Here is a 27,483-nt window from a genome sequence, read left to right on the forward strand (position 1 = left end):
GTGACCATAAACCTTAGCAACCTACCACTAATTTAGCTGAGGCCCCTGACCCGTAGCATGTGTCCCATAAAAACATAGGATCAGGCATGTTAAAATCCAATATGCCTGATCCTTCTGTTTTACAAAAATTGCTGTGAAGGGAAAGTCAGGACACCCTATACACATTAGTATTAGTCATGAATTTTTGTAAATCAAAACCAAAAATGGGTCCCAAACATGGAAGAGGTGCCAATCTTTCCTTTATAGCACCAATGTCGAGTATTGTGCACCTGACACAGGCACCATACCTGCTGATCGGGCACAAATCTATTCCCGGGTATGAGTCTGTAACGTCAGCGACCCCACTCACTTCTATGCGAAGTGTGAGTGGTGCTGGATTGACCCTTTAAGGAGGCCAGAAAATCTGCTGCTCCCCCTTATGCTGGATGTGTGACTGCTATGCTCACTCGTGCCATTTCTGCAGTTGTTTGGTCATGGTCTTTGCAGCAGTTTTTGCATTTTTTTTTTGTATTAAATTTTAGCTGTCCGGTACATTGACAACCATTTTTATTCTTAGACATTGATTTCTTCGTCCGAGTTCACCCCCTCTACCGTCCTGACTATCGGGAAACCATCTTATTTCTGCCACTGCATAGATACAGTATTGTGTTCGTACATCTGTCACATAAAAGAAACTGGTCTTGATGGTAACAATTTTCTATCTCTTTCATTTCAGTTCGCATCCGTGATTATCCTAGATATCTCTTTGAGATTCGGGACTGGCATCTTTCTGGGCGGCTGCTTGGCGCTGAGCAGACTGGACAAGCAAGTGCACGCAGAAAGCAAGTTGTACACTTAGGGGCACCATGGGGGGATTCAACAGTGGAGAGGAACATGCCCCCGCTAAAATTCTTCCATGACTTTCACTGTAAGTGCTCTGAATTATCTTTAGTCCTCCTTCGGGAAAAAGTAATTCTCCATTTATTTGTTATGTGCATGTCACTATGACTAATACTTAACTGAAGTTTTATAAAGGGCTCCCGTCAGCAAACTCATGGTAGTAAAAGACGATCACATAAATGAGGCTGTAAGTAAACTTGACTTTTACTACCTTAACAGACTGTGGAATTAGTTGGCGACCCTATAACGTCTGACAGATTCCCTTAATTTGTTTTTTTCAACAAACACAGATGGTACTCCCCTTCCCCAGGTCCAGTGCTGGTTCTCTGTTGCTGTCCCAGTGACGTCATGACCACAATGCAGTTGAATAGCCTTACATAACTAAACCCCGACTCCTTCTCTGGTTTGATAGACCAACATTGATATGTGCCAAAGGGAGTAATGGGGGGGTGCTGCACTGTGGGTGTGCTGTGCACCCAGTAAGGACTTCATAGGATCCAGATGAATCTAAACAGAGTATAGTTTATTCCCAGCACGTTTCTAAGTTGAATGGACCTCTTCTTCAGGGGAACCACAATAAAGATTTTAACTATGATCTACCATATTTTGCGGATTATAAGACGCTCTGGATTATAAGACACCCCCCAAATTTTGAGGAGAAAAATAGGAAAAAAAACTTATTTTAATAAAATGGTGGTGCTTCTTATAATCTGTGCGTCTTATTGCTTACCGGAGGTGGTGGCTGCAGTGAAGTGGGGTCGCAGCTGGAGGAATCAAGAGTGGAGTGTTGCTGCAGGCTGGGAAGAGGGGGTGTTCGGATGCGCGGCGCTGCGAGTGTCCAGTGCTGCTGCGGGGGGCTCTGCCGACATTTTGACTTCGGGAAAATGGCTGCTGGGGGCGGCGCATGCGTAAATGGAGATCTCGGCACCAAGATCTCAGGAGATGAGATCTCAGCGCTTAGATGCATTCCTATGTACAATGTGCATATTCCTGTTGATAAACAGCTACTATCTCACAAGATAGTTTTGGATGTACTGAAGATGCCTTATGTAAGATATCCTCTATCGAGTCTTAGAAAGGTAATGTTTTTGCTATAACCAAAAATCTGATCTGTGAGTTTCTTTTATTTAGCTGTGACTTTTTTTTGGCAGCCGAAATTCAACTATATACCATAGTTTGGGGACCCTGTTGGGACCCAGCCTGGACCCTGGTAGGGCAGTATATTGACGTTCTTACCAAAACTTCTGTGGATCCCAGCGCCCCATTACCATGGTGGGACAAGAGCAGGCTATTGCTTCATGGACACTTTAGCATGGACATCGAGCAAGCTAATCTTCATCAACTGGCAACGGAGGTAAAGGATTCTGCGACCACAACGCAGGCAAACTTTTGTAAGTGTAAAAGTCTGTTAATATAATACCTCAGTGTTGTCTCCCTTAGGACCCATATAACACCACTGAGAACATGCACTGGGAGTGGAACCGGCTGAAGTTTGCCTGGAGTCCTGGGCAGTTCATCTTCAAAGGGGACTTGGATGTCAATGTGCGCACCGCTTCTAAGTGAGTGGGTGAAGCCGAATTCTCCTTCTCGTATCCTACATAACTAGCCACCTGTTACACTTGCACTTGCCACCACAGTCCTATAGCTTAATCATAGACACAATCTGCCATAAGTGGAAAGCACCATAAACCTCCGATCAGTGTGGGGCATTTGCCTATAGTACACCCTGGATGTTTGCTGCTGACCGTGCCTACTTTCATGGTTTGCCATTCACCATTGCGATCAGTGAATACGCGGTCCATTTACACTCGGTGCTGCTTCCATCCACCACTTTCCATGTGAACATGATGCATAAAATCTGTTTTATAATCTGCAGGTATGATGATTGCTGCTTCCTACACTTGCCCAACCTCTGTATGACTTTCGATTTGCAGTGGCTATGCCACGGAAACCCACACGATCACCATAATGTAGCACTTCGCTCCCCTGACGTCATTACTGAGTTCTCAGCCATTCAGCCTCATGACTCGTATCGTGCCTTCCGCTCCGAGAACCTCATACTCTCGATCAAAATGGATTTAACCCAGTCCCATACTGGTAGGTAATCTGTCTTCTTCTGGGTATCGGTTTTCTGAATAGTCTCTCTACTTCTGACATTAAACCTTAATGTTTCCTATTATTTCTGACCTAGCCGAGTTTTTCCTTAGAATTTTTAATCTGTCTTGACCTCACTAATGTGAAAGGTAAGGGCGGCTGAATAGGAGATGTTTAGCAGATCGTAGACACCACTTATACTGATCAGGGAGGATCTTCTTGCTCAGATCTTTGCTGACGCATGTTGTGAGAACAATAGTTACACCTTAGCTTGTCCTGTGAAAACAAATTATCCCCGATGAACAGCATAGGTGATAACTTGCTGATCGGTCAGGATCTGACCACTGGGACCGCCATTGATCGATGGAATGGGGAACGCCTATCGGCGTTAGAATAGATCATCCGTGTATATGTGCAACCTGCCACTTCTTTCATTCCCTAGGGCTCTGCACAGCTTTATCCCTCATCCCCATAGAGAATGAATGGACTGGTGTTTGGGCATCCGACCTGCCATGCCATCTTGTAACGGTGATTCCCTTTCTGCTTATTGATGCATGTCCCAGCACCTAGATTATTCAATAAAAGGTATTTCGCTATCGTTTCATTGGGAGACACAGGAACCATGGGTGTATGCTGGTGTCACTAGGAGGCTCACGCTATGCACAAAAAAGTTAGCTCCTCTTTTGCAGTGTACACCCCACCGACTGGCACTAGGCTACTCAGATAGTGAGAAAGCAGTAGAAGTAACAAAAATGGAAAGGAACAAACAGAACTCAAATTGTAACAATAGAACACAGAAGAAATAGACTTTACCGGTAAGCAACCAAAAATCCTGTTTTTGCCACATTTCAGTCTTCCAAGTGTCTTTGCATTTTTTGCTTATTTAGGGTTATTGTTACCTTTTATACTTCTTGTTTCCCCCTTCCTCTACTGTCCCAGCAATGGGACACCCACCAATCACCAAGTTAACACCTATCTTTAGGATAGATGATACATTTTTTTTTTAACCAGACAACCCCTTTAAAGGTTAAGTAAGTATTGCAACAAATGACAAATGTGTTCTTAACACTTCCGATGCTTCTATCCTTCTGATCTTTTCCATATAAAAGAAAACAGAACACTAACTAGTTAATTGTCTAGGGTAGATAGGAGCACGTTCAAGTAAGGGTCCCATCACACATAGCGACTCACCAGCGATCCCGACAACGATATCAACGTGTCAGGATCGCTGGTGAATTGCTACATGATCGCTGGTGAGCTGTCAAACAGACAGCTTCACCAGCGATCAGCACAGCGACGCCGAGCGCGCGGCGTCGCTGTGTTCGTTAGTTACCAGCGCGCTGATGCAGGGAGCTGGTAACTAACGTACACATCGGGTATCCAGGGGACGTGCGTCCCTTAGATACCCGATGTGTACGTTAGTTACCAGCTCCCTGCATCAGCGCGCTGGTAACTAACGTATGCATCGGGTATCTAAGGGATGCCCGTCCCTTGGATACCCGATGTGTACGTTAGTTACCAGCAGATCGCTGGTCTCCCGCCTGTCACACGCAGCGATGCATGCTAGCCAGCGGGAGACCAGCGACCAAAGAAAAGTCCAGAGGTTTCTCAGAGCGATTAGCAATACCGGCAGGGGGGCCGGTGGCTGATCGCTGTCACACACAGCGATCTCGCTGGTGAGATCGCTATTGTGTTACAAAACTTGTGACTCAGCAGCGATCTCGCTAGCGAGATCGCTATGTGTGACGGGGCCTTAAAAATAGTTTTCCAGCCTCTAGGATAAGTCATCAATACTAGATTGGCAGGGGTCCAACTATCATCATTTCCTCTAACCTGCTGTTTGAAGAGGCTGCTGCATTCATCTAGCCATTGACGCTAATGTAAAAATGCTGCAAAATCTTAAACAGCTGCTAAAAAACTATACGGCATCAACAAATAGCCTGCGGGCACTGTATACAATGGAGAGGCTGTAGGGTCAATTTCTTTATCGCTTCATTGGGGGACACAGGTAACCATGGGTGTATGCTGCTGTCGCTAAGAGGCTGACACTAGGCAAAAAAAGGAAAATGTCTCCTCCCTAGCAGCATACACACACCTACAGGCACCAAGCACCTCAGTTTAAGCTTAGTGTCTGTAGGAGGCGGACCTGGATCTGCTGCTAGAGCCGCATTTTCCCTTGCAGGTTCTTTGTTTGTGTTTATTAATCTTCTTCACTTTGTTTTTTGGTTTCATCTTTCCAGGGTAACAGGGTGTAATTTCTCACCCTTTTTTCTCGCTTGTATGTGACCGAGAGAGCAATGTGGTGTCACCCACATTGCCCACTCTCGGAGCCGCAGGCAAGACTTTATCGCCCTGTCACCCTTATGAGTGTTTCAGGGTGATTCCTGGTGGCCGGTCCTTGCTTTTTCCCCTACTCACCTCGGAGAGGGCTGAGAGGAAGACAGTGGTCACCGGCGGTGGCCTCCCCCCTTCTTGTAAGGGGTTGATGCCGTCTTCTGCACCGTCTGGAGACGTGCGGGGAGGAGGATCCCTGATGCCAGCGACCCTCTCCCACCCGAGGGCTCCTGATGTGATTCTCATCTGTGAAGGGGAATCGTGAACCCACCTGCAGGTAATGTATGTTTCCTCCCCCGCAGCAGCGCAGGCAGGCCCGGTCACATTTCTTAATAGGGACAGGGCGCCTCTAGTGTTAGCCTCCTCCCTGCCATTCTCAGCCAAGCGTTTGAATTTCGGTTTCACTTTCTGCCGGCCAGCAGACCAGCAAGGCTGGCCACACCCCCTCCGGCACGTCAGCCAACCGGATTCTTCCTTCCCTTTCTCCGGCCGGCTCCTTAGCCATGCCCCCCTTCCCTCTCTGCAGCATGCTGCTGTGTCTGAGTTGCCGGGGCCATCTTGGATCCGTGTCTCTGCTGATCCTGCATCTTTTCTTTTGGCTCCAGAGCTACATCTGCCTACGATCTTCTTTTTTATATCAGATAAATTTTTATTGCATATCAAAATTCGAAACAACAAACATATTCAGTCTGTCAACAGTAGACAAGGTTATAAATCTTCCAATATATTCCCCATTCCTTTCCCCCACCCTCTTCCCCTCTGTAAAGCACATATACAACCATTTAAATAACAGTACACAGTAATCCAGCATAAATCTCCTGAGATCAGCACCTCTCCGCCCAGGGATTCCATATTGTTTCAAAGCCCTTTTCCTTTTCTCGTATATACTCTTTTCTCTACTCATAATATAATCAGACTACCTATAGAACTCCCGCATTGATGGTGGATCTTTACTTATCCACCATCTGGCGATTAGTTTCCTCGCAATATACAACAATCTAGCTATTGCTAGTTTATGACAATTCGATACCCCAATCTCTTCTACATATCCCAAAATACATATCAGAGGGTCCCTTTCCATTCTATAATTATATGCCCTTTCAATTGCGGCTGTCACTTCCATCCAAAACAAGCTTAGCTTTGGGCATTGCCATAGCATGTGAACAATCCCAGCCCCTTCAGTCCGACACCTCTGGCATTCGGAAGTCTGTCTCAACCCGGCATTGTATAGCCTATCCGGGGTCCTATATACTCTATGGAGCACATACAACTGAGAAAGTCTGGCCGGTTCGCTCAATGATAGCTTAGGTATATATTCCATTATTGTTTCCCATTTATCTTCATCTATGTCCCCTACCTCTTTCTCCCATTTCTCTTTTGCTTTAATTGGATACCTTTATAAGAAGGCAAACAGTAGGTCTCTATATATTCTGGAAACCACACCTCTTGTTCCGCCTTTTGCACAAACATAATTTACCAGAATATCCGCCTGAACCTTCATATTAACCGTTTTACTCTGGGTCCTGTAAGCATGATGAAATTGCCTGTACTGGAACCTACAGATCTCCAAGTCCCCCATTTTAACAAACTGGTAGATTGCAATTTTGCCATATTGGAGAGAAGTCAATTAGATACTCCACCCCCCTAATCTTCTTAATCTCCTCCCATACCTTTTATATCAGTAAACAGGTGGGGTAGACCAAACCAACCCTCCTAAAGCATCCTGCTTCCAGGCCCTGGACCAGTGGACTCCTATCCAAAACATGAGCCAAGACCCTTTGTGTTGAACCCATATTATCAATTTCTCTCTAGCCCCTTATATGTTGACCCTGCGCAGCTAGATAATAAATCCAAGGGTTCGGAAGCGCCAATCCACCTGCATCCTTAGGTCTCTACAGAATTTCCAGTCGAAGCCTTGCCCTGTTTTTTCCCCCAAACCAGATCTCTGAAAATGGAACTAATGGTACGGAACCACTTTTTGGGAATCCAGATAGGGGCATTAGGCAGCATATATAATAGCTGAGACATTAGAATCATCTTAATCAAATTGATTCTCCCCACCACTGAGATATGCAATCTACTCCATGTCCCTATTTTGTTTCTAAATTTCCCCAACAGTGGAAACAGATTGAGATCAAAAAAGTGGAAGCGACACCTGAACACCCAAGTATTTAAATCTCTGAACCACCGCTAGTTTCGCTCCCTCTCCTTCCACCATGAGCCCATCCTCGCCACCATTAACTGCCATAATATTGGACTTCTCCCAGTTAATGACTAGGCCCGACACATTCCCAAATGTTTTAAGAATGTTCATTACACCCAACAATGAGTCTCTAGAATCCTCCAGGAAAAGCAGCACATCATCTGCATATAAAGCTATTTTCTCTTCTATCTTCCCATATTTAAATCCCTTTACCGAGGCCGCATTTCTAATTGTTTGTGTCAAGGGCTCCACTGCCAATGCAAAAAGTAGTGGGGACAGCGGACGCCCCTGCCTAGTCCCTATGTGAAGGCTGAACTCGTCTGACAGTTGCCCATTAACTTTAATTTTAGCAGTCGGAGATGTATATAATAGCTGTATCAATGAAATAAGAATTGGCCCAAATCCCAAACTCCTCAACACTTCCCATAGATACCCCAATTCGACACTATCAAACGCTTTACACGCATCCAACGACACCACCACCCTACGACCCCCATTATCCGACGGCAGCTTCAAATTCAAGACTAGTCTACGTAGATTAATTGCTGTAGATTTATTTGGCATAAAGCCAGATTGATCCGGATGAATAAGGTCCTGGATCACACTCGACAATCGGTTAGCCAGAACCTTAGCTAGAATCTTAACATCTGCTGTCAGCAACGAGGTGGGCCGATATGACTCAGCTAATTCTGGATCCTTTCCCTCCTTTGGAATAACCACCACCACCACCTCCCTCATGGACCTTGGTAGTTCCCCTTCCTTCAGTGCTTCCTCAAATACTGCCTTCATCTGAGCCATTGTCACCCCCTTTAATTGCTTATAGACTTCCCCCGGAAGGCCGTCCGCCCCAGGGGCCCTATTATTTTTCCAATGACATAATGGCAGATTCAATCTCCTCTTCTGTTATGGGCTCTTCCAACCTAAGTCTGTCACAATCTTTAATGTTGGGGAGTTTCGCCCTCTCAAGAAAGTCTTTAATATCCCCAACAGAAGCCTCCAGTCCAGATGTATACAATTTTTTATAAAACTTCCCAAATGCTCCCAAAATATCCCCTGTGGTTTCCAGCAATACCCCATCATCTGTCTTTAATTTGTATACATATGACGAGTCTCCCTGTGCCGCCGACACTACCGAGAGTAAGTGCCCCACTTTTTCTCCCTCCTCATAAAACTACGTTTTCTGAAAGGCTCTCCTTCTCTCTGCCTTCTCCAAGTATAGCTTAACTGCTTCCTGGGCCCCTCTAAGCCTTCTCTGATTTTCCTCCGATGGGTCCACCACCATATCCATCTCCGCCCTCTCCAATGACTCCACAATCACCTTATCTTTTAATCTAGTTTTAGATTTACATTTAGATATTTCCCGAAAGTAGAGGCCTCTCAGAAAGGCTTTCATGGCATCCCAAACCACCCGCCCACCAGCACTTCCCTCATTAACTTGCCAGAATTCTCTCATTTCCCTTTCTATGATGTCCATATTTATATGTTCAAACCATAAGGGTGCATCCTCCATCCTCCTCCCCTCCCAATCCTCCCCATTGTCTTTTTAATAGATAGTTCAATAGGCTTATGATCCGAAATTACCCTCGGGAGGTATTCTACCCCACAGACCGACCGAGTCATTAATTCATTGCCTAACGCTATATCTATCCTTGAAAGGGACCCATGAGTCGCACAGTAGCGGGAGAAGCAAACTTCATTCTCGCTTCTTACTCTCCAGAGATCTACCATCCCCAATTCCCTCATGAACATACCAAATGACGACAGATTCTTTGACCCTTTATCCACTCCCATTTTATGTCTGTCCCATCCTTCATCTATTACATTATTGAAATCTCCAATAAGTAGCAGTGGTAATCACATTCCTTTCTTAAATATTTCCCATATTTTGGTCCTTGAGAATGGGGGCGGTATATACATCGCCGCCACACACATCGGCTGCCCATAAATTCGACAAATTAAGAAAACATATTGTCCCTCACTGTCCACATAGCTCTCCATTTCCTCAAATGGCGTAGATTTCTCTATGAGCAGGGATACCCCTCTGGCGTATGAAGAATATGTGGAATGATATGCCTTCCCAATCCATCTCCTTTGTAATATCCCCACCTTTTCCCTCAATAAGTGCGTCTCCTGAAGACATATCACATCCGGCCCTCTCTGTCTAATATATTCCAGAATTGCCACCCTCCGTGTCCCTTCAGACAATCCTCTTATATTCCAGCTGAGTGTTTTAAATTTTATCCCCCATCATATATACTCAGGTAAATAATTTCCCAGACCCCATAAGATAGATGACCGCTGCATGTGCTTTTTAGAACTTGTTCCAGAACAGCAAACCCCCATTCCCCCCTCCCTCCACCCCCCCCAACATTTACACTACAATAACCCATAAACATAACTTTGGTATATATTCAACCTCTCCTCTCGGAGAATGGGTAACCCTGATACTGATTCCCTCTAAACGTTACCTCTAAGTTGCTATCAATCTAGCACACTTCAACAACTTTTCCGCATATACAAAACTATAGTAATACAGTGTTTTAAACATAAAACTACCCCTCCTAAATCTGCATCCTATATTAAAACCCGGAACTAGCAGAATCCACCAAACAGAAATCGTCCAAATTTATCATATAAATCTTCGCATTCTTCTCACTTCCCTCTTTCCCACCTTCAGTTTCTTAGTATTTGAGTCTAGCCATTTGGTAGCCTCCTCTGGTATTGAGAAAAAATGAACCGTGCCCAGGGCCACCACCCTGAGCTTTGCTGGGTATAGTGTGGAGTAGCTCAATGCCAAGTCTCTCAGCCTCTGCTTCACCGCTCCATACTTGATCCTCTGTTTTTGCACTTCAGCCGAGTAGTCAGGATAAATAGAGATCTTTTGACCATTGATAGACATATCAGTCTCTCTGGCTTTCCTCAGTATAGTGTCTCTGTAATTAAGGATTTTTGCAATAATGGTATGAGGGGGAGATCCAGGGGAAGGGGTCTCATGGGGACACGATGGGTCCTTTCCACTGCAAACAATTTAGACAAGTTGGTAACGCCAATCTTTGGAGCCATTCATCTATAAACTTCGTAGGATCAGTCCCTTCAGCCTTTTCAAGGATGCCCACAAGTCTCACATTATTCCTCCTGGACCGGTTTTCCAAATCATCATTTGTATCAGACAGGGCAGCACATTTCTGCAGACATTGAGTATGAGTTTTCTGCATCTTAACAAGCTGATCTTCCGGCACACTCACTCTTTACTCCACTGCACCTATTCTGGTATCAACTTTGTTCATGGCCGCTTTCTGTTTAGACACCTCACTTTTAACCCCATCCACTCTGTGTGTAAGGGACTTCAGCGTGGTTTTACAGAATTTAACCAGGTCATAAATGTCTCGCAGCGTGGGCTCCCCCACTTCATTCTCCACAACAGCTTCCTGCACCATGTTCTCCTGCTCTTGATGCTCCTCCCCTGCCCCCCCCGCACCACTTCTTCTTCTGAATCTTCATCTTCATTCAGTCTCCCTCATTCTCCCTCCTTACCTCAGCCCTCTCCTTCGCAGTTCCCTCCACCCAGGCATACTTTTCCAGCCTGGCTGCCACCTCCAACATCCTTGCATAGGAGGCATTGGCGGCGTCTGCTTTCTCCGCCTCAGTGCTGCCGGCGCCATCTTGGACCTGATTCCCCGCTCCTGTCCTGGCGTCCTGCTGTGTTTTCCGGGCCATTGCGGCCGTTCCTGGTAAAGCTGCACGTCGGGGCCAAACTCCGTTCCCTTCCCCCACCTGCACGGAACAGCCCCGGGACTCTGGAGGGATTTTATGGCAGGATAATAGATTTTGCACAGCGGAGGAATGCCAGCAGCCGTCCGCTCACATCAGGTACCCCTGCCTGCGATCTTCAGACAAGAGGGACATAGCTAACCTTCGGTATTCTGCTGGTTATCGCTGGCATCGGGTTGACTCTGCCCTCTCTCTCCCTTTCCGTACCCCTGTCTCCCTATATAGCCAATCTTCAGCAGTATCACGAGGCTCGACTTATGCCCAACTCTGCAGGGGCTTCTCATCCTCTAAGCCCACTGTGATTCATTACGCCTGCGCCCACTGTAAAGTAAAGTGGTCTTTAGGTCAGCCCTCCCCTTACTGCCCGTCCTGCAGTCCTTCCACTATGTCTGCCCCACAGGAGCACTCTAATGACCTGGATGAGAGCACACCCCTCCCCTCAGAGTGGGCTGTGTCGGTCTCTGACCTGACTAAAGTATCCTGGTCCAGGTCCTAGTACGTCTTCCACATCCATCTGCAGTCACCAGTGCTTCGATCGCCTCTCAGGGTGATTCGCACACACCTGACCACGACCTTCACAGGGACAGATCTGGTAAAAGGTCTAGGAAGCGGGCTCTGTCTAGCTCCTCATCCAGTTTGCCGGGTCCCTCTGCATCATCCAGGATGCCCCCTCTCCCCATTCCCCCTTATTGGAGGCGGACTTTGGGTCGAATGTGGATTCCGAGTCTGACTCAGATGAGGAACAGGCTTCTAAGATGCAGGACATGGTAGATAGCCTTATGTTGGCTATTACTCATACTCTTAAACTAAAAGAGGACGAGGTTCCCGCTCAAGAGCACTCTGTCACCTTCAAACGGGTAAAAATACTAAGGCTAAACATTGGGAACATCCCGAAAAGCGCCTCATGGGCAGGAAGTAGCTAGACATCCTTTGTCCCTTTAGTCCAGATCTTGTCGGCAAATGGGCAGAGTCCCCTAAGGTGGACCTGCCAGTCTCTCGTTTGTCCTCCAAAACAGTTCTGTCTCTACCGGATGTTGCATCTCTTAAGGACGCTACTGACAGAGTCTTTGGCCAAATCGGCCTTTGAAGCGACTGGTGCCTCCCTCTGCCCCAGCTTTGCCTCCAACTGGGTGGCGAAATCCATCTCTGCCTGAGCCAAAATATTTCACCAGGGCTTTGTAGCGGCAGCTCCTCCAGATGAGCTGGTGGATTTGGCAGACCAGATTGCTCACACCGGCAAATATCTTCTGACTGCCTCCTTGGATGCAGCCGCCAGAGCAAGTAGCAACATCGTTGCCATACGCCGCATCCTTTGGTTGAAGGCGTGGAATGCAGACCCAACCTCTAAGAAGTCACTCACCAACTTGACCTTTCAGGGTTCTAGGCTCTTTGGGTCCAGACTGGACCAGATAATTTTGGATGCTACCGGGGGGAAAAGTACTTCTCCCCCCTCCCTCAGTCCAGGCCTAAACGTCCTTTCAATAGGAAAGGGCCCCTGCCTTTTTGTTCCTTTCAACCTTTCTCCTCTTCAGGGACTTCCTCCCAGCAGGACCGCTCTTCTGGCCCAGGGGAAAGAAGGAAGCCATCCTTCAAACCCGCACCCCACTGGAGGCCAAAGGGCCACTCCTCCAAGACCGACTTCTACTCTTCTTCTTCTCCTCTTCAAGGACGCATGGTTGACGGTGGTCGACGACTCCTGGGTCAGAGAGTTCGTTACGTCCGGTTACAAGATCGATTACCCCCCCTTCAGACAGACGTTTCTTTCTGTCTCGCCCGCCAAAACTTCCGTACCAAGCCCCAGGGGTTCTTCAGGTAGTCTCTTCCCTTCTACGCTCAGGAGTAATCGTACCTGTTCCTTGGAATGAACAATTTTCAGGGTTCTGCTCCAATCTTTTTGTAGTCCCAAAAAACGACAGCTCGTTCCATCCGATCTTGGACCTCAAGCAGTTGAACCGCCACGTTCAGATCCGCCACTTCAGGATGGAGTCCTTACGCTCAGTGATTGCCTCCATGGAACCAGGAAAATTTCTTTGTTCTGTAGACATCCAGGATGCTTATCTCCACATTCCTGTTTGTGTGCCGCATCAGAGATTCCTTCGGTTTCCGATCCAGGAGGATCATTATCAGTTCACGGCCCTTCCTGCCTGGTGTTTGCCCCCAGGGTTTTCACGAATGTCACGGCAGCGGTCCTGGCCATCCTTCGCTCCAAGGGGATCCTCATAATCCCTTACCTGGTCGACCTACTGATCAAAAGGCAGTCCCTCCGAGACTGCAACCAGAGTCTTCAGGTCACTCAGCCTCCTCCGGGAGTGTGGGCTCACTCCACCCGGTCCGTGGGGGCTTCCTGGACTGTTTGTCACCAGGCTTCAGCCTTAAAGATTTGCAAGGCCATGACCTGGTCATCCTTGCACACTTTTGCGAGGTTTTACAGGGTTCATACCAATGCCTCATCTGAGGCAGTCTTGGATAGGAAGGTGCTGCAGGCGGCGGTTGCGCACCGGCCGACCGAAGTCCATTTTTTTTCTTTGAATTCTATCTGTTCCCACCCTTGGGACTGCTTTTGGATGTCCCATGGTTACCTGTGTCCCCCAATGAAGCGATAAAAGAGGGATTTTTGGTACTCACCGTAAAATCTCTTTGTTGGAGCCTTCATTGGGGGACACAGCACCCTACCTAACTGTTTGTACTGCTTTTTGGGCCTATGTGCCTTTGTTGTTCGGTTGGTACATATGTTGAGTCCTAGTTTCTTCTCCTACTGCTTTTACACCAACTGAGGTATTTGGTGCCTGTCGGTGGGTGTATACTGCTGGGGAGGAGCTATTTTCCTTTTTTTGCCTAGTGTCAGCCTCCAAGCGACAGCAGCATACACCCATGGTTACCTGTGTTCCCCCAAAAATGCCTCTTTCTTAAAGGCTTAATAAACCCTTAATTCGGCAGTAGAACTATGCGGCTCTGGACCACGGGCAGTGTGAAATACTGATGGGCTCATTTTATTACAAAATACTATAGTTTACTCTGAAGTATGGTTTGGAAGAGAATTCATTACAGGAAGACATGTCCGCTGGGCAGATTTCCTCCAGCTGCTTCCTCTGCTGATCAGGGGGGTACAGGAAAGACTACTATGTTGGAGGAGGGAATACCCGGAGGCTTTTCTGTGCTCCCTGAGTATGTGGCACACAGAAGACATATGTCATTAGCCCTTAAAATATTGCTGAATGGCAGAGGACAGCTGCCATGTGATGCGTGCCACTGATAAAGGAAAAGAAAAAAGTGTCCCAAAGGGGACTTCTCCCCATAGGGGAGGCACTGGGGGCAGGTGTCCTTAAAATATATATAGGTGAAGGAAAACAAAACAGCCAATGGTGAGCAAGAAACTTTCACAACACATTCATGACAAGATGATATTGAGAACTCTTTAGCTATTTCACAAACCTGGAAAGAGTTAAATGTCCTTGATTATTTCCATGTTATACCAATTATCTCGGTCTATTGCCAGCTGTAGCTAACTATCCTGTAAGACAAGTGAAGATCCGACACTTGAATCATGAGTACGGTTATCTGCCAAACCAGAAGCTCTTTATGAGAACAGTATTGTTTCTGACTTTTTACTCTTAATCAGTGCAGAGTAGGGTTGGGACAGAATAAGAAAACCTAAAAGCAGCTTTTTTTTTAATCTGAATCAGTCATTCGAAGAACTTTTCTAAATTTATAAACTTTCTTTTCTTACAGAAGTCTGCCAGCCTCGCATTTTGGTTTATAGCAGTACCTTACGATGGATGCAGAATTTTTGGGCGACATGGAGCAGTGTCAGTCGCCCGATCTGCCGTGGGAAGCTATTCAATAACTTAAAGCCAGGGAAGAAGAAGCTGGGACAGCACTATAAGGAGCTTTCATACACGGCCTTATTTCCACAGCTGCAGGTGAGTTGTTTTGACCCAATGGCGCCTCCTCTGCAAATGCAAAAAAAAAGAATAATGTAAGAACTGCGTAATGTACATGTGTAACCACCTGTGTGCTGTTTGCAGATCCATTACTGGGCATCGTTTGCACAACAGCGAGGAATTCAGGTTGAGTGCAGTCAAGGAGAAATCTTTACCCGCGGAGTGCAGAGGCTGATCCCTCAAGGTAAGTTACAGGATCCTGACCGTTTCACATCACTCATAATTATAAATCATTATCCCTTTGAGGATTAACACTAACAGAGGCAACTACCTGCCTGTTTTACCCGGCTCAGATCGGTCACTGTCGGTGTTTCAGCTGTTTCTTGTTAAAAGTGCAGCTCTTCCTCTCCTGGGCTGTTTTTTCAACGGGGTGCGACTGCCAACGTCATGCTGATTGTCAGCTTGCTCTCCACAGCTATGCAGCAGGGAGCCAGCTGTCAATCAGCATGACGTCAGCAGTCGTACTCCTTCAACAGAGTAGAGCGGAAGGGAAGTTGCTGCTCTGTCGACGTGACGTCAGCAGAAGCACTTATATCGCTGGCAGGAGCGGTCTGTGACTGCTCTGTGCCTGCAGAGATTGTGACCGGGCATTACAAGCCAGGTAATTAGCGGCTTACCTACCTGTTATTTCTTAGGCCCATAGTAAAAAAAAAAAATTGCAGAGTCCTGAATTACTTCTTTTTAATAAGAATTTGTCATCAGCAAATGACGTATTTAAATCAGGTTTTAAGTTGAATGTATTTTAATTATCAAAATGTTTAAGGTTTCAATTCTTAACACTAGCCACTAGGCTAATAGACTCATACTCCCTGTTTTGTACAGAAGACTTTTCAGGAGCCTCATTATCATCACAGGCAAAATTTCCTTAAAAGTAACACATCTATCTGCACTAGTTAACATGAGATCCACCATCCTCGGTTGGTGATGAGAGCTCATCTACCTTTCCTACCTTCACAAAACCTTATCCCAGATCAGAGCATGTCCAGATTAGAAGTTGAGAAGGCTTCAATATAAATAGGATTTGAGTCGTTTCATTGCCCCTAAATGTCCATGTGCTCCACTGGATATGGGGGTCTCAATTTTGGTCTAGTGAAAAATTGCAAGATTTTTTTGTTGTTCAATGTAGATAGTGATGTGAAAAATAATATAAAAACACAATTTATTTTATTTTTTTATTACTCTGTCGCCTTATTGGGGGACACAGAACCGTGGGTGTTATGCTGCGACACTATGCATAATCTGGAAAAGATTAACTTTGGCTCCTCCTCTGCAGTATACACCCCTGGACGGCGTCAGCCTTCTCCTGTTTTTGCTTAGTGTCGCAGGAGGCACACCTAAGAATTTTTTTTTTTACTCCGTCTTTTTCCTGGATTTTTTTCCAAAGGACTACAGATGAAGAAAAGCGGGTCTCCAGCGAGACTCCCGGCATGGCTCCCTCCTCGGTCCCCCCATTAGGGGTACCCGGTTGAGGTCGAGGTGGCTATTCCCCATGTCGCTCCCTCACCAGTCCCTCGAGTACTGGTTCGAGGTCGACACCCCCCTCCTTCCTCAGTTCCGTTCGGCTCTGGGTCGAGGCGACGATGAAGCCCCCTGACGGTGACAGCAGCACCCTCCCTAATCCCCCTCTGGGGGTATTAGGTTGAGACACCGCAGGTAGGGCCTGTACCAGGCACCAGGGACCCCAGTCCACCTGTGGGCTCCTTTTGGGACCAGGGGAGGTGCAGAGAGGCACGGCACTTATCAGAGACCAGGCACCCTGCGCCCCGGTCTCTGCAGCAGCAGTAGCTACATGGCGCCCCAAGGGACCCTCCACAGGGCCCCAGTCCTGGAGCCCTGCTGGGCAGGAGACCTCAAATTTAGGCGGCCGCTTCGGCCTAGCCAAAGTCGCCGCCCCATTCCCGCCCCCCAGATGACGAAAATGACGCTTCAGTGTCATAGAAGGGGCGGATCGAGGCAGGAAGGGCGCGCTTTTACATAGCTCAGCGCGCCCTTTTCCAGCTCTCCGCCCCCTTCCCTCTCCACCTCAGAATCCGGTGGCCATCTTGCTGCACCTGAAGGAAGGCAGCACAGCAGTCTCTGGGGGGCACAGGACGTGGGACTTATCAGCGCTGGACCTAAGGGGGAGCACCGGTGGGGTAAGATCACAGCTGGGTTCTTTGTACTCAGCTGTGAATTCCTATAACCTATAGCGCTCTCCTACTCCTTTCCTCTGCGTAGATACCCCTGTAGGGCCTCCACTAATCAGCCTAGGTACTATGTCGGGTTCAAAGAAAAGAACCAGGCAAGACTGCTTTTATGCAGTCTGCACAGCCTGAAAGGCCACTCTCCCCAGCGGCAGCACGTACCCGGACTGCCGGGATTGTACCCAAAAAACAGGATCAGAACCCCAAGAAGTCCCTACCAACGCTTCTGCGACCGCTACTGCGCCGGAATGGGCAACTCAGATGTCGCAGTCTATGACACAGTCTATAGATAACCTGACCTCCACATTACTGCAGGCTCTGCAGGGTCATGTCTCGGCTATGAACGTTACCCAGCAAAGGGACGTCCGGTCTCATGAACTTCCGACAGTTCGAGGCGTAAGCGGACCCACAGGTCGCGTTCATATGCGTCCTCACATAGCAATTGGTCTTCCCCCTCCAGGGAAAGACACAGTGGCCTCAGGTCACCGAGGCCGTCCCCTGATAGAGAAGGACAATGCGGATCTCCACAACGATCCCAGACCACGGGAAACCTCCGCTCTAGTTCGCCCGCTAGGGAGCTCCTTAGCGATGCGCAAGAGTCAGAGGGCATATGTGACTCCAATTCAGATAACGAAACAGAGAACGCTTTGCTCCTTTGTCCCCCTAGCAATACTGCGATAGTTGAGGATATCGTCTCTTCCATCCTTCGGGTGCTGGACATTTCAGATCCAACCCCGGAAGCACCAGAACACAAGATTTCCTTTGAAAGTGTTCAGAAACCATCGAAGGTCTTCCCTAATCACCCGGAATTTCAAAAAATCCTTTCTAAGCATTTTTCGCAGCCTGAGAAAAAATTCGCCAATCGCAAGTATTTGGAAGCAAGGTACCCCTTTCCACAGAAAGACACCAAGGATTGGACAGATCCGCCTGAAGTGGACTCTCCAGTCTCTAGACTAGCAGCACAAACGCTTCTCTCGCTGCCGGACAGTTCAACCCTCAAGGACACAGCAGACAGACAAGTAGAACGCATGGCTCGTTCAATCTTTGAAGCGGCAGGTGCCTCTCTGGCTCCCGCATTTGCTTCAGTTTGAGCAGCCAAGGCCATCATGGCCTGGGCTGATCTATTGCAAAAGGGCCTTCAAGCTTCAAATCCTCAGCTGGCGGACCAGGCGGTGCAAATTGCAGTAGTGGCAGATTACATGGTCCATGCAGCGTTGGACTCTGCAAGAGGGATAGCGGGAATAGCATCAAACGCCATCACAATCCGGCGTATTCTCTGGCTAAGAGAATGGAAAGCAGATGCGGCCTCAAAAAAGTCCCTAACAAATCTCCCGTACTTCAGTGGCCGTCTTTTCGGTGAAAAGCTGGATACAATGATATCCAATGCTACCGGGGGCAAAAGTACTTCCCTCCCTCAACTAAGACCAAAACGCACTTTTAAAAGACGTAATCAATCTCGTTTCCGATCCTTTCGGAATTCTTCAGGCTGGTCCGTCTCACGCCCAGCACAAAACCGTAATCGTTCCCCCGCAGGGACAACACACGTGCGGCACAGAGGCCGGACAGGAACTGGCAGTCAAAGGCAAGCCAGGCAAAATCTAAAGGAGGAAAACCTCAGACTTTTCCCTCATCTTGACTCATGCCCTCTGGAAGACACCCCACTTGTAGGCGGACAACTGCTACTCTTTCAGCAGGTCTGGCTGCCTATTACAGAAGACAAGTGGGTCAAGGAAATCGTGTCTTCAGGATACAAAATCGAGTTTACTACCAGCCCACCGCACAGGTTTTTTCCCTCTGTCCCTCCAATATCCCCGCTCAAAGCTCAGGCCTTCCGTCAAGCGGTTTCTTCCCTCCTGCAAGCAGGAGTCATAGTGCCAGTCCCAGCAGAAGAGCGCTTCCGAGGGTTCTACTCCAACCTGTTCGTGGTGCCCAAGAAGGGAGGCAGCGTCCGACCCATTCTAGACCTCAAGCAACTCAACAAGTATGTTCGAGTTCGTCACTTCCGCATGGAATCCCTCCGGTCAATCGTTGCGTCCATGGAAAAAGGAGAATATCTCGCCTCCATAGACATACAGGACGCATACCTGCAGATACCGATTGCTCCCGCCCATCAGAGGTTTCTCAGATTCGCAATCAACCAAGACCATTACCAGTTTGTGGCCCTCCCGTTCGTTCTCAACACGGCTCCCAGAACATTTACAAAGGTCATGGCAGCTACCATGGACGTTCTGCACTCCAGAGGCATAGTAGTCGTTCCATACCTGGACGACCTTCTCATCAAGGCCCCCACCCTCAAGGACTCTGAGGCTCCTGGGATGGTTAGTCAATTTACAGAAGTCCTCGACTACCCCGAGTTAGTCTCTGACCTTCCTGGGGATGCTATTCGACACCTCCAAGGGTCTGGTGATTCTCCCCAGGGACAAGGCACTGGCTCTCCGTCTGGGAGTTCACACACTCCTCCGCAAGTCCCCCAGATCTCTCCAGTATGCCATGAGAGTACTTGGCAGGATGGCAGCAGCAATGGAGGCGGTACCATTTGCCCAGTTTCACCTCAGACCCCTTCAACTGGCCATCCTCAAGTCCTGGGACAGGAATACGTTCTCCCTCGACAGGGAGTTCCGGTTATCAGCAAACACCAGGAGGTCCCTGCACTGGTGGCTCGAGCCAACCTCGCTTGCAAGGGGAAAATCCTTTCTCTCCGGTCAATGGAAGGTTTTGACCACCGACGCAAGCCTTATGGGTTGGGGTGCGGTGCACCTACATCACAGAGCGCAAGGCCATGCCCATCAACATCCTGGAAATTCGGGCCATCTTCCTGGCGTTGAAAGCCTTCCATCACTTGCTAGCAGACTCTCATATCAGAGTACAGTCGGACAATGCCACGGCAGTGGCATACGTGAACCATCAAGGCAGCACCCGCAGCATCCAGGCGATGACCGAAGTAACACATATCCTACAATGGGCGGAGGCTGCAAGGTCGGTACTCTCCGCGGTCCACATTCCGGGTGTGGACAACTGGGAAGCCGACTATCTCAGCCGACAAGGAATGGACTCGGGGGAGTGGTCTCTCCATCCCGAAGTTTTCTGTCAGATCTGTCATCGTTGGGGGACCCCGGATGTGGATCTGATGGCATCCCATCTCAATGCCAAGGTTCCCAATTTCATGGCCAGGACGCGCGATCCGCGGTCGCTCGAAGCAGATGCCCTGGTTCAGGACTGGACCCAGTTCCAGCTTCTGTACATTTTTCCACCCCTCCCCCTGATCTCCAGAGTCCTGAGGAAGATCAAACAAGAGGGTGTTCCCACCATTCTGATTGCTCCAGACTGGCCCAGGCGTACATGGTACGCCGACGTCGTGCAACTCACAGCAGACGCTCCCTGGCGTCTCCCCACACGTCCCGACCTCCTGTCACAAGGCCCGTTCTTCCACCAGAACTCAGGGGCTCTCAATTTGACGGCGTGGCCATTGAGACCTGGGTTTTGACCCAAGCAGGTTTTTCACCAGACGTCGTTAAAACCATGATCAGAGCTCGAAAGCCAACTTCAGCCAGGATTTACTATCGTACCTGGAAGGTTTTCTTCACATGGTGCGAATCTCGTGGGCAGATCCCACTTCCCTATTCTCTTCCAAAGGTCCTCGGTTTCCTTCAGTCAGGCCTGACGCCGGGCTATCCCTGGGCTCACTGAAGAGCCAGGTGTCAGCGCTTTCAGTGCTCTTTCAGAGGCGTATTGCTAACAAGCCGCAAGTGAAGACTTTTCTCCAAGGGGTTTCCCGATTGGTTCCCCCCTACAAACGTCCGTTGGAGACGTGGGACCTCAACCTGGTCTTGACAGCACTAAAGTCACCTCCTTTTGAACCCCTTAGGGTGGTCTCACTCTGCTTTCTATCACAGAAAGTGGTTTTCCTGGTGGCAATCACCTCGCTACGCAGGGTGTCTGAGCTTTCAGCTCTTTCCTGCAGACAACCCTTCCTGGTTTTTCATCAGGACAATGTGGTTCTCCGTACAGTACCATCCTTCCTTCCGAAGGTCATGTCCAGCTTCCACCTCAGTGAGGAAATATCACTACCGTCTCTTTGCCCGGCTCCGTTCATAGGGTAGAGAAGGCTCTGCATACACTTGACCTTGTCAGGGCATTGCGTATTTACGTGTCTAGGACTGCTCCCTTCCGGAAGTCTGATTCACTTTTCCTTCTTCCAGAAGGCGTTCGCAAGGGCCTACCGGCTTCCAAAGCCACCCTTGCTAGGTGGATCAAGTCCACCATTCAAGAGGCTTACCGCCTCAACAATTCTCCCCTTCCGGCCGGTATCACGGCACACTACGCGGGCGATAGGGGCCTCTTGGGCCATTCGGCATCAAGCCTCGGCACATCAAGTGTGTTAGGCAGCCACTTGGACTAGCCTGCACACATTTATAAAACACTACAGAGTGCATGCCCAGTCCTCAGCGGATGCGAGCCTGGGTAGACGGGTCCTGCAGGCGGCAGTACCCCAAGTCTAGGGGACTGTCAGCACAATATTCGTCCACTGCTTCCCACCCAGGGACTGCTTTGGGACATCCCACGGTTCTGTGTCCCCCAATAAGGCGCCAGAGTAAAGGAGATTTTTGTGTACTCACAGTAAAATCTCTTTCTCTTAGCCTTTAATTGGGGGACACAGCTCCCACCCTGTTGCCCTTGCGGGCCGTTGTTACGGTTGGGTTCTCATATTGTTGTTTGAGCCTGTTTATAGTAGCCTTTTTTACAGGCATGGTTATGTTTCTGGTATATTCCTCCTAATGCTTTTGCACAAAACTGGAGAAGGCTGACGCCGTCCAGGGGTGTATACTGCAGAGGAGGAGCCATAGTTAATCTTTTTCAGATTATGCATAGTGTCGCCTCCTAGTGGACAGCAGCATAACACCCACGGTTCTGTGTCCCCCAATTAAAGGCTAAGAGAAAGAGATTTTACAGTGAGTACACAAAAATCTCCTTTTTTTTAATTTAGCATGCAAACTTAAAATAATCAATGGAAAAACAAAAAAGTTACGGTTTGGTATTTTAATGGGCTAAGTATTTTAAAAAGTAAAACAGAAATTGCAAGATCTCCTCACGTTTTAGTAAAAGAGTAAAATGTAGCATTCAGTAGTGTGTTTCTAACCCGGCTTTTACTTATCTCCTGTCTAACAGCTGGCACAGTAATGCGTCGCCTAATCTCAGAATGGAGCGTGCCACAAATGACCAGCAAACTAAACCTGGTAACTGTGCATCTAATGGCCTCTGCTTGTGATGAAAATGCCGACCACCAGATTGATAATCTGGTGCAGAAAACCCATCTGCTCAGCCTGTCCTCACTGAGTTATGAAAGGCAGGTAAGTACAGAAGACAAATGGGAAAAGTGTATCCATTATGAATAGTACGGTAGTGATGAGCGAATGTGCTCGGACAGGTGCTAACAGAATGACTTCAGTGACAATCTCGCAGGGATTGTCTGTTTGTTAGGCAGTCCCTGCATGTGTTGTGGCTCTCGAACAGCTGTGAGACATGCAGGTCCTTTGCCCCCCATGTCAACATTCCTGAGGCCCCACTCCCCCTGATCTTGGCGTTTCCAAGCCCGACACCTTGCCCCATCTCAATCCCAATGTTTCGAAGTCTCCAGTCACACCCTACCGAGGCCAGCGATCTCTGCATTTTACGAGACCCTTGATTTCCGACCCCCAGAAATCCTCAGCTTGACAATCTCAAGTGTGATTCCCGCTCTGTCCCTGCCACATCCTCCGCCATGAGATTGTATTATGAACTGGATCAGCATTTACTAAACCAGTCCTGAAATAATTCCAAGAGGTTTTGTATTGTGGATTTTTCTTCTCACTTGGGAACAGGTTGGGAAATGTTGAACTAGAAAGAGGACAGTGCTGTTTTTGGATATTCTGTATATATTCTTTTTTTTGTTGTAAGGCTGGTTTCAGACTAGCGCATTTTACAGGCAGCGCACTGCGCCGCTAAGCCCCGCCCCGTCCGGTCATTTCCTCCTACTATCGCACACGGCTGCATGCGATCTGCGCACCCTATCTTTAGCATAGGGTGCGCAGACCTTGCGCTAGTAGGATTTTTGCGTGCGCTGCGCTCTTTTGAAGGTGCGCCGAACGCACCATGTTGCATTTTGGTGCGCTTGGCGCACCTTCAAAAGTGCGCAGCGCACGCAAAAATCCTACTAGTGCACGGTCTGCGCACCCTATGCTAAAGATAGGGTGCGCAGATCGCATGCAGCCGTGTGCGATAGTAGGAGGAAATGACGGGGCGGGGCTTAGCGGCGCCGTGCGCTGCCTGTAAAATGCGCTAGTGTGAAACTAGCCTTACAAGTACAATGGTAAAAAAAAAAAAAAAAGTTTCAATTTCTTCAATTGTTCCCAAAACTTTGTATCTTTTTTTAACAACATTTTAACTAATGACAGGTTTGTTTTTTTGTATCTTGTCTGTCCATCTGTGATATATGGGCTCTGGGCTTTCCAGTGTTGGATGTTCATTTGATAATTAAATAAAAGGTTGTTGATTAAAAATTAAAAAGTTGTCCAATTGCATTTTTGTTTCATGACTGTTTATCTAAGATTTGCTTTTCTCTCTGCCAGGAATTGTCTGCCACCGGTGAGGAGAACCCGACCTACACTCATCGTCTCCATCTGGTCGATCTTCGTGCATCATGGACGACTTTAAACAGAGACATCGCGTTTGGACTGTATGACGGTTACAAGAAAGCCGCCATATTGAAGCGCAATCTTTCCACCGAGGCCTTAAAAGGACTGAAAATTGACACTCAGCTGCAGGCTAAGAAGATAAAACGTGGCTCCGTGCGCAGCTTTCCTCCACCTAAAGTAGTGGCCCCACCTGTAGTTACTGGACGAACTGAGCGATCGCCATCAGGAGGTGCGAAACGTTGCCTGGTTGCTGCCTCTTTAATGTAACGGGACGGTTGCTGGCATCTTCTTACTTGCGTTACCCGCTGACTTGCTTTTGTTCCCATGGTTCTCTAGGAGCAGACATGCTGCAGAAGCTGATTGAAGAGACTGATAAGTTTGTGGTGTTCACAGAAGAGGAGTCTGGGGTGAGCGAGCAATTGTGCGGAAAAGCCGCCTGCCAAGACCAAGATATCTACAACCACAACTGGCTCATAGAGCTGGTGAACTGCCAGGTAGGGATTGCTGGCGGAATCATGGGATCTTCGGATCATTTGTGGATAAAATTGTGCATGAAGAGCGTTTGGAGGATGGGGGTTAAGTCTTACCATAGCAAGGCCATTCATCCACAGCTTGTATCTGGTATTATAGCTCAGCTCTAGGAGGTGTCCATTACTCAGACAACCACTTCTTAATAGAGTATTCCCCAGTGTAACCTAAAAATAACCGATACTCGCCTCCCGCACAATTTCCAGATCACATGAGATTTTCACGTGAGCCCTGCAGCCAATCAGCTGCCATAAACTGGCTGCAGTTTTCACACATCCTTCAGTTTGTCCTAAGGAAGTGTGAGCGACCGCTGATTGGCTGCAGTGCTCACGTGGCATAACAATGTCATGCACCGGTCGGGAGGGGAGCATCTGTTATTTTTATGGTTTAGAGCTGCACACAACTTTTGGACAGATGGGAGACTGTTTTATGGTAGAAAGCAGCCATGATATATTTAATCCTAGACAAGCCCTTTAATTAGGAAACTGAAGAAAATACTATAAAATTACTGTAGCCATGCAGTAAGACAGAGGTTGTCAGAGTAATAAAGTTAAGAGGTATCAAGGAAACGAGCAGGTATTTTGCAAGGTTTATTGTAAAGGCACAAACCTGAGCACATTGGGTCTTCACATTTCTTAAATGTCATCCCTTTAGCTACAGAAGATAAATCTGGCCATTCACATGATAGTTGTCTGCCATACTGCAAAGAAAATATCTCATTGTCAGAATCGGTATTAGTCACATCCAGGCCGTGGTGCCTGAGGGGGCCCAAAGGTTACCCCCCAGGAAAACTGGGCAGTCGTTGGTGAGGAGAACTTGGTATAGGTCTTATATTGGAGACCAGAAGCTTTAAGTGACAGCTCAGCCATCTCGACCAATTCCATTTTCCACCCAAATCTAATACTCAGGCAACCTATGAGGATGGTCTGTTGGATCCACTTAATATGTAACTAATTTGTATCTTCAGGTTGAACTCCAGGTATATGATAATACTTGTAATGGGCCACATTTCAGTGTTCTGCATATTTTTCCTGTCCTCATTGGCTCTGTTGTCCCATGTACGTACTCCTTGGCTTTTTCTACAGATGGTGCTTCGAGGAGCAGAAACAGAAGGTTGCGTGATTGTGTCTGCAGCTAAAGCCCAGCTCTTGCAGTGTCAACATCATCCTTCTTGGTATGGAGACACCCTGAAGCAGAAGACTTCATGGACGTGCCAACTTGACAGTATGCAGTACTTTGCCACTACTGAGAGCAGTCCAAGTGATGGCGAGGATGGGCAATGTTGGCTGGAGGTCAGTATTTTACAGTTCTTTATCATTGGTTTACAGTAGTAAGTGTCTTTTATGTCTATTAAGGTCTGTTGTCTTCCATGCTTTTTTTTTTTTTTTCGTGGAGACCATAAATTACTTCTTTGCCAACTCAGGTTAAGACCATCGAGGAGCACCGTCACAGGAACCTGGACTCTGTGCAGGAGCTCATGGAGAGTGGCCAGGCGGTCGGAGGCATGGTCAGCACCACCACAGGTAAGACTCAGTCATGTCCAGGGAATTCTAATGAATTGACTGTTTCCTATTGAAAACTATATAGTTTTCCTTCCAGACTGGAGTCAGCCAGCAGAGGCTCAACAAAACCAACAAGTGCAGCGAATAATCTCCCGCTGTAACTGCCACATGTACTACATCAGCTACAGTCACGATATAGACCCTGAGCTGGCTTTGCAAATTAAACCTCCCCCAATGCCATTACATCCAGAAAAGGAAGATTTGCTAAAAGGACAAGAAGGTATGTACTGCTTCACTCAGAATACCGCTGCATACTACTACATGCTCAGGGGAAATGGTCACCTGCGCACATCGGATCAAGTACAAACCTGTTTACAAAGCGCCCAATTTATGGTTCACTTGTACATTACTTAAGATGTAGCAAAAAAGTGGAGAAAAAAAGACCGGTCTGTGGTTCTGCACTATATTATATGTTCTGTTCTGAATGTACCGGGATCCCATTATCTGAAAAATAGTTACTTGCCTCCTGAGTCTTGGTACATCCTCAGTGGGGTTGTACAGAATTATAAAAACAAGTCTGCTTTCTCAGGTCTTCACGTATCCACAGGCCTTATTCACTGCAACATTAGACACAACCATTGGAAAGGTATAGCATTATGGCTGGAAGAAAGCTGCCATTTTCTTATTTTGAATTCCCAACCTGTTCTTTAAAGGAGCGCTCGGTATTCCTGACCTGTAAGAAGACGTAGCCTTTAGGGTCAGGTTTTGGGGCTGAAGCATATAACACCCCACTATATTGCTGAAGGTACCATTGGTAGTTTTTGGTTAGAGTACCACCATTAAGAAAACATGGCAATACTTTCCTGCACTGTATGACGGTTTCCCTGTGTAGATTTGCTTTTATGGCATTTACGGTACATTATGACTGGCATAAAATACTCTTCTCTGCAGCTGCCGCCGATACCTTTACTTTAAAACACCAGCATCTGGAAATCTCCACCAACCCTGCACAGTACGCCATGATTTTGGATATAGTCAACAACTTGCTGTTGCATGTGGAGCCGAAACGAAAGGTGCGTGATCATTTTGACATGGATTATGTATGCACATATGTTATATTATCCGTATATGTACATACATATATGTCTGTGTGCATATATATACAGTGGGGCAAAAAAGTATTTAGTCAGTCAGCAATAGTGCAAGTTCCACCACTTAAAAAGATGAGAGGCGTCTGTAATTTACATCATAGGTAGACCTCAACTATGGGAGACAAACTGAGAAAAAAAAATCCAGAAAATCACATTGTCTGGTTTTTTTTCATTTTATTTGCATATTATGGTGGAAAATAAGTATTTGGTCAGAAACAAAATTTCA

General features: G+C 47.5%; 1 protein-coding gene across 2 annotated transcripts in view; it reads left to right on the forward strand.

Moving 5' to 3' along the window:
- BLTP2 (bridge-like lipid transfer protein family member 2) overlaps positions 1 to 27,483 on the forward strand; it is a 121,862-nt gene that overhangs the window by 62,206 nt on the left and 32,173 nt on the right. The window contains exons 17-29 of one of the 2 annotated variants that reach the window (XM_073565523.1): positions 716 to 907; positions 2,031 to 2,233; positions 2,320 to 2,438; positions 2,756 to 2,976; positions 15,011 to 15,201; positions 15,307 to 15,406; positions 22,572 to 22,753; positions 24,011 to 24,305; positions 24,413 to 24,570; positions 25,690 to 25,896; positions 26,028 to 26,127; positions 26,192 to 26,386; positions 27,058 to 27,179. In XM_073565523.1, coding sequence (XP_073421624.1) covers positions 716 to 907; positions 2,031 to 2,233; positions 2,320 to 2,438; positions 2,756 to 2,976; positions 15,011 to 15,201; positions 15,307 to 15,406; positions 22,572 to 22,753; positions 24,011 to 24,305; positions 24,413 to 24,570; positions 25,690 to 25,896; positions 26,028 to 26,127; positions 26,192 to 26,386; positions 27,058 to 27,179 — 2,285 coding nt within the window. The remainder of the gene's footprint in view (positions 1 to 715; positions 908 to 2,030; positions 2,234 to 2,319; positions 2,439 to 2,755; positions 2,977 to 15,010; positions 15,202 to 15,306; positions 15,407 to 22,571; positions 22,754 to 24,010; positions 24,306 to 24,412; positions 24,571 to 25,689; positions 25,897 to 26,027; positions 26,128 to 26,191; positions 26,387 to 27,057; positions 27,180 to 27,483) is intronic. The other variant, XM_073565524.1, reaches the window with a different exon arrangement.

Source organism: Dendrobates tinctorius, unplaced genomic scaffold (genome assembly GCF_039654945.1).
Source record: "Dendrobates tinctorius isolate UK_male_01 unplaced genomic scaffold, ASM3965494v1 ptg000016l, whole genome shotgun sequence".
NCBI lineage: Eukaryota > Metazoa > Chordata > Amphibia > Anura > Dendrobatidae > Dendrobates > Dendrobates tinctorius.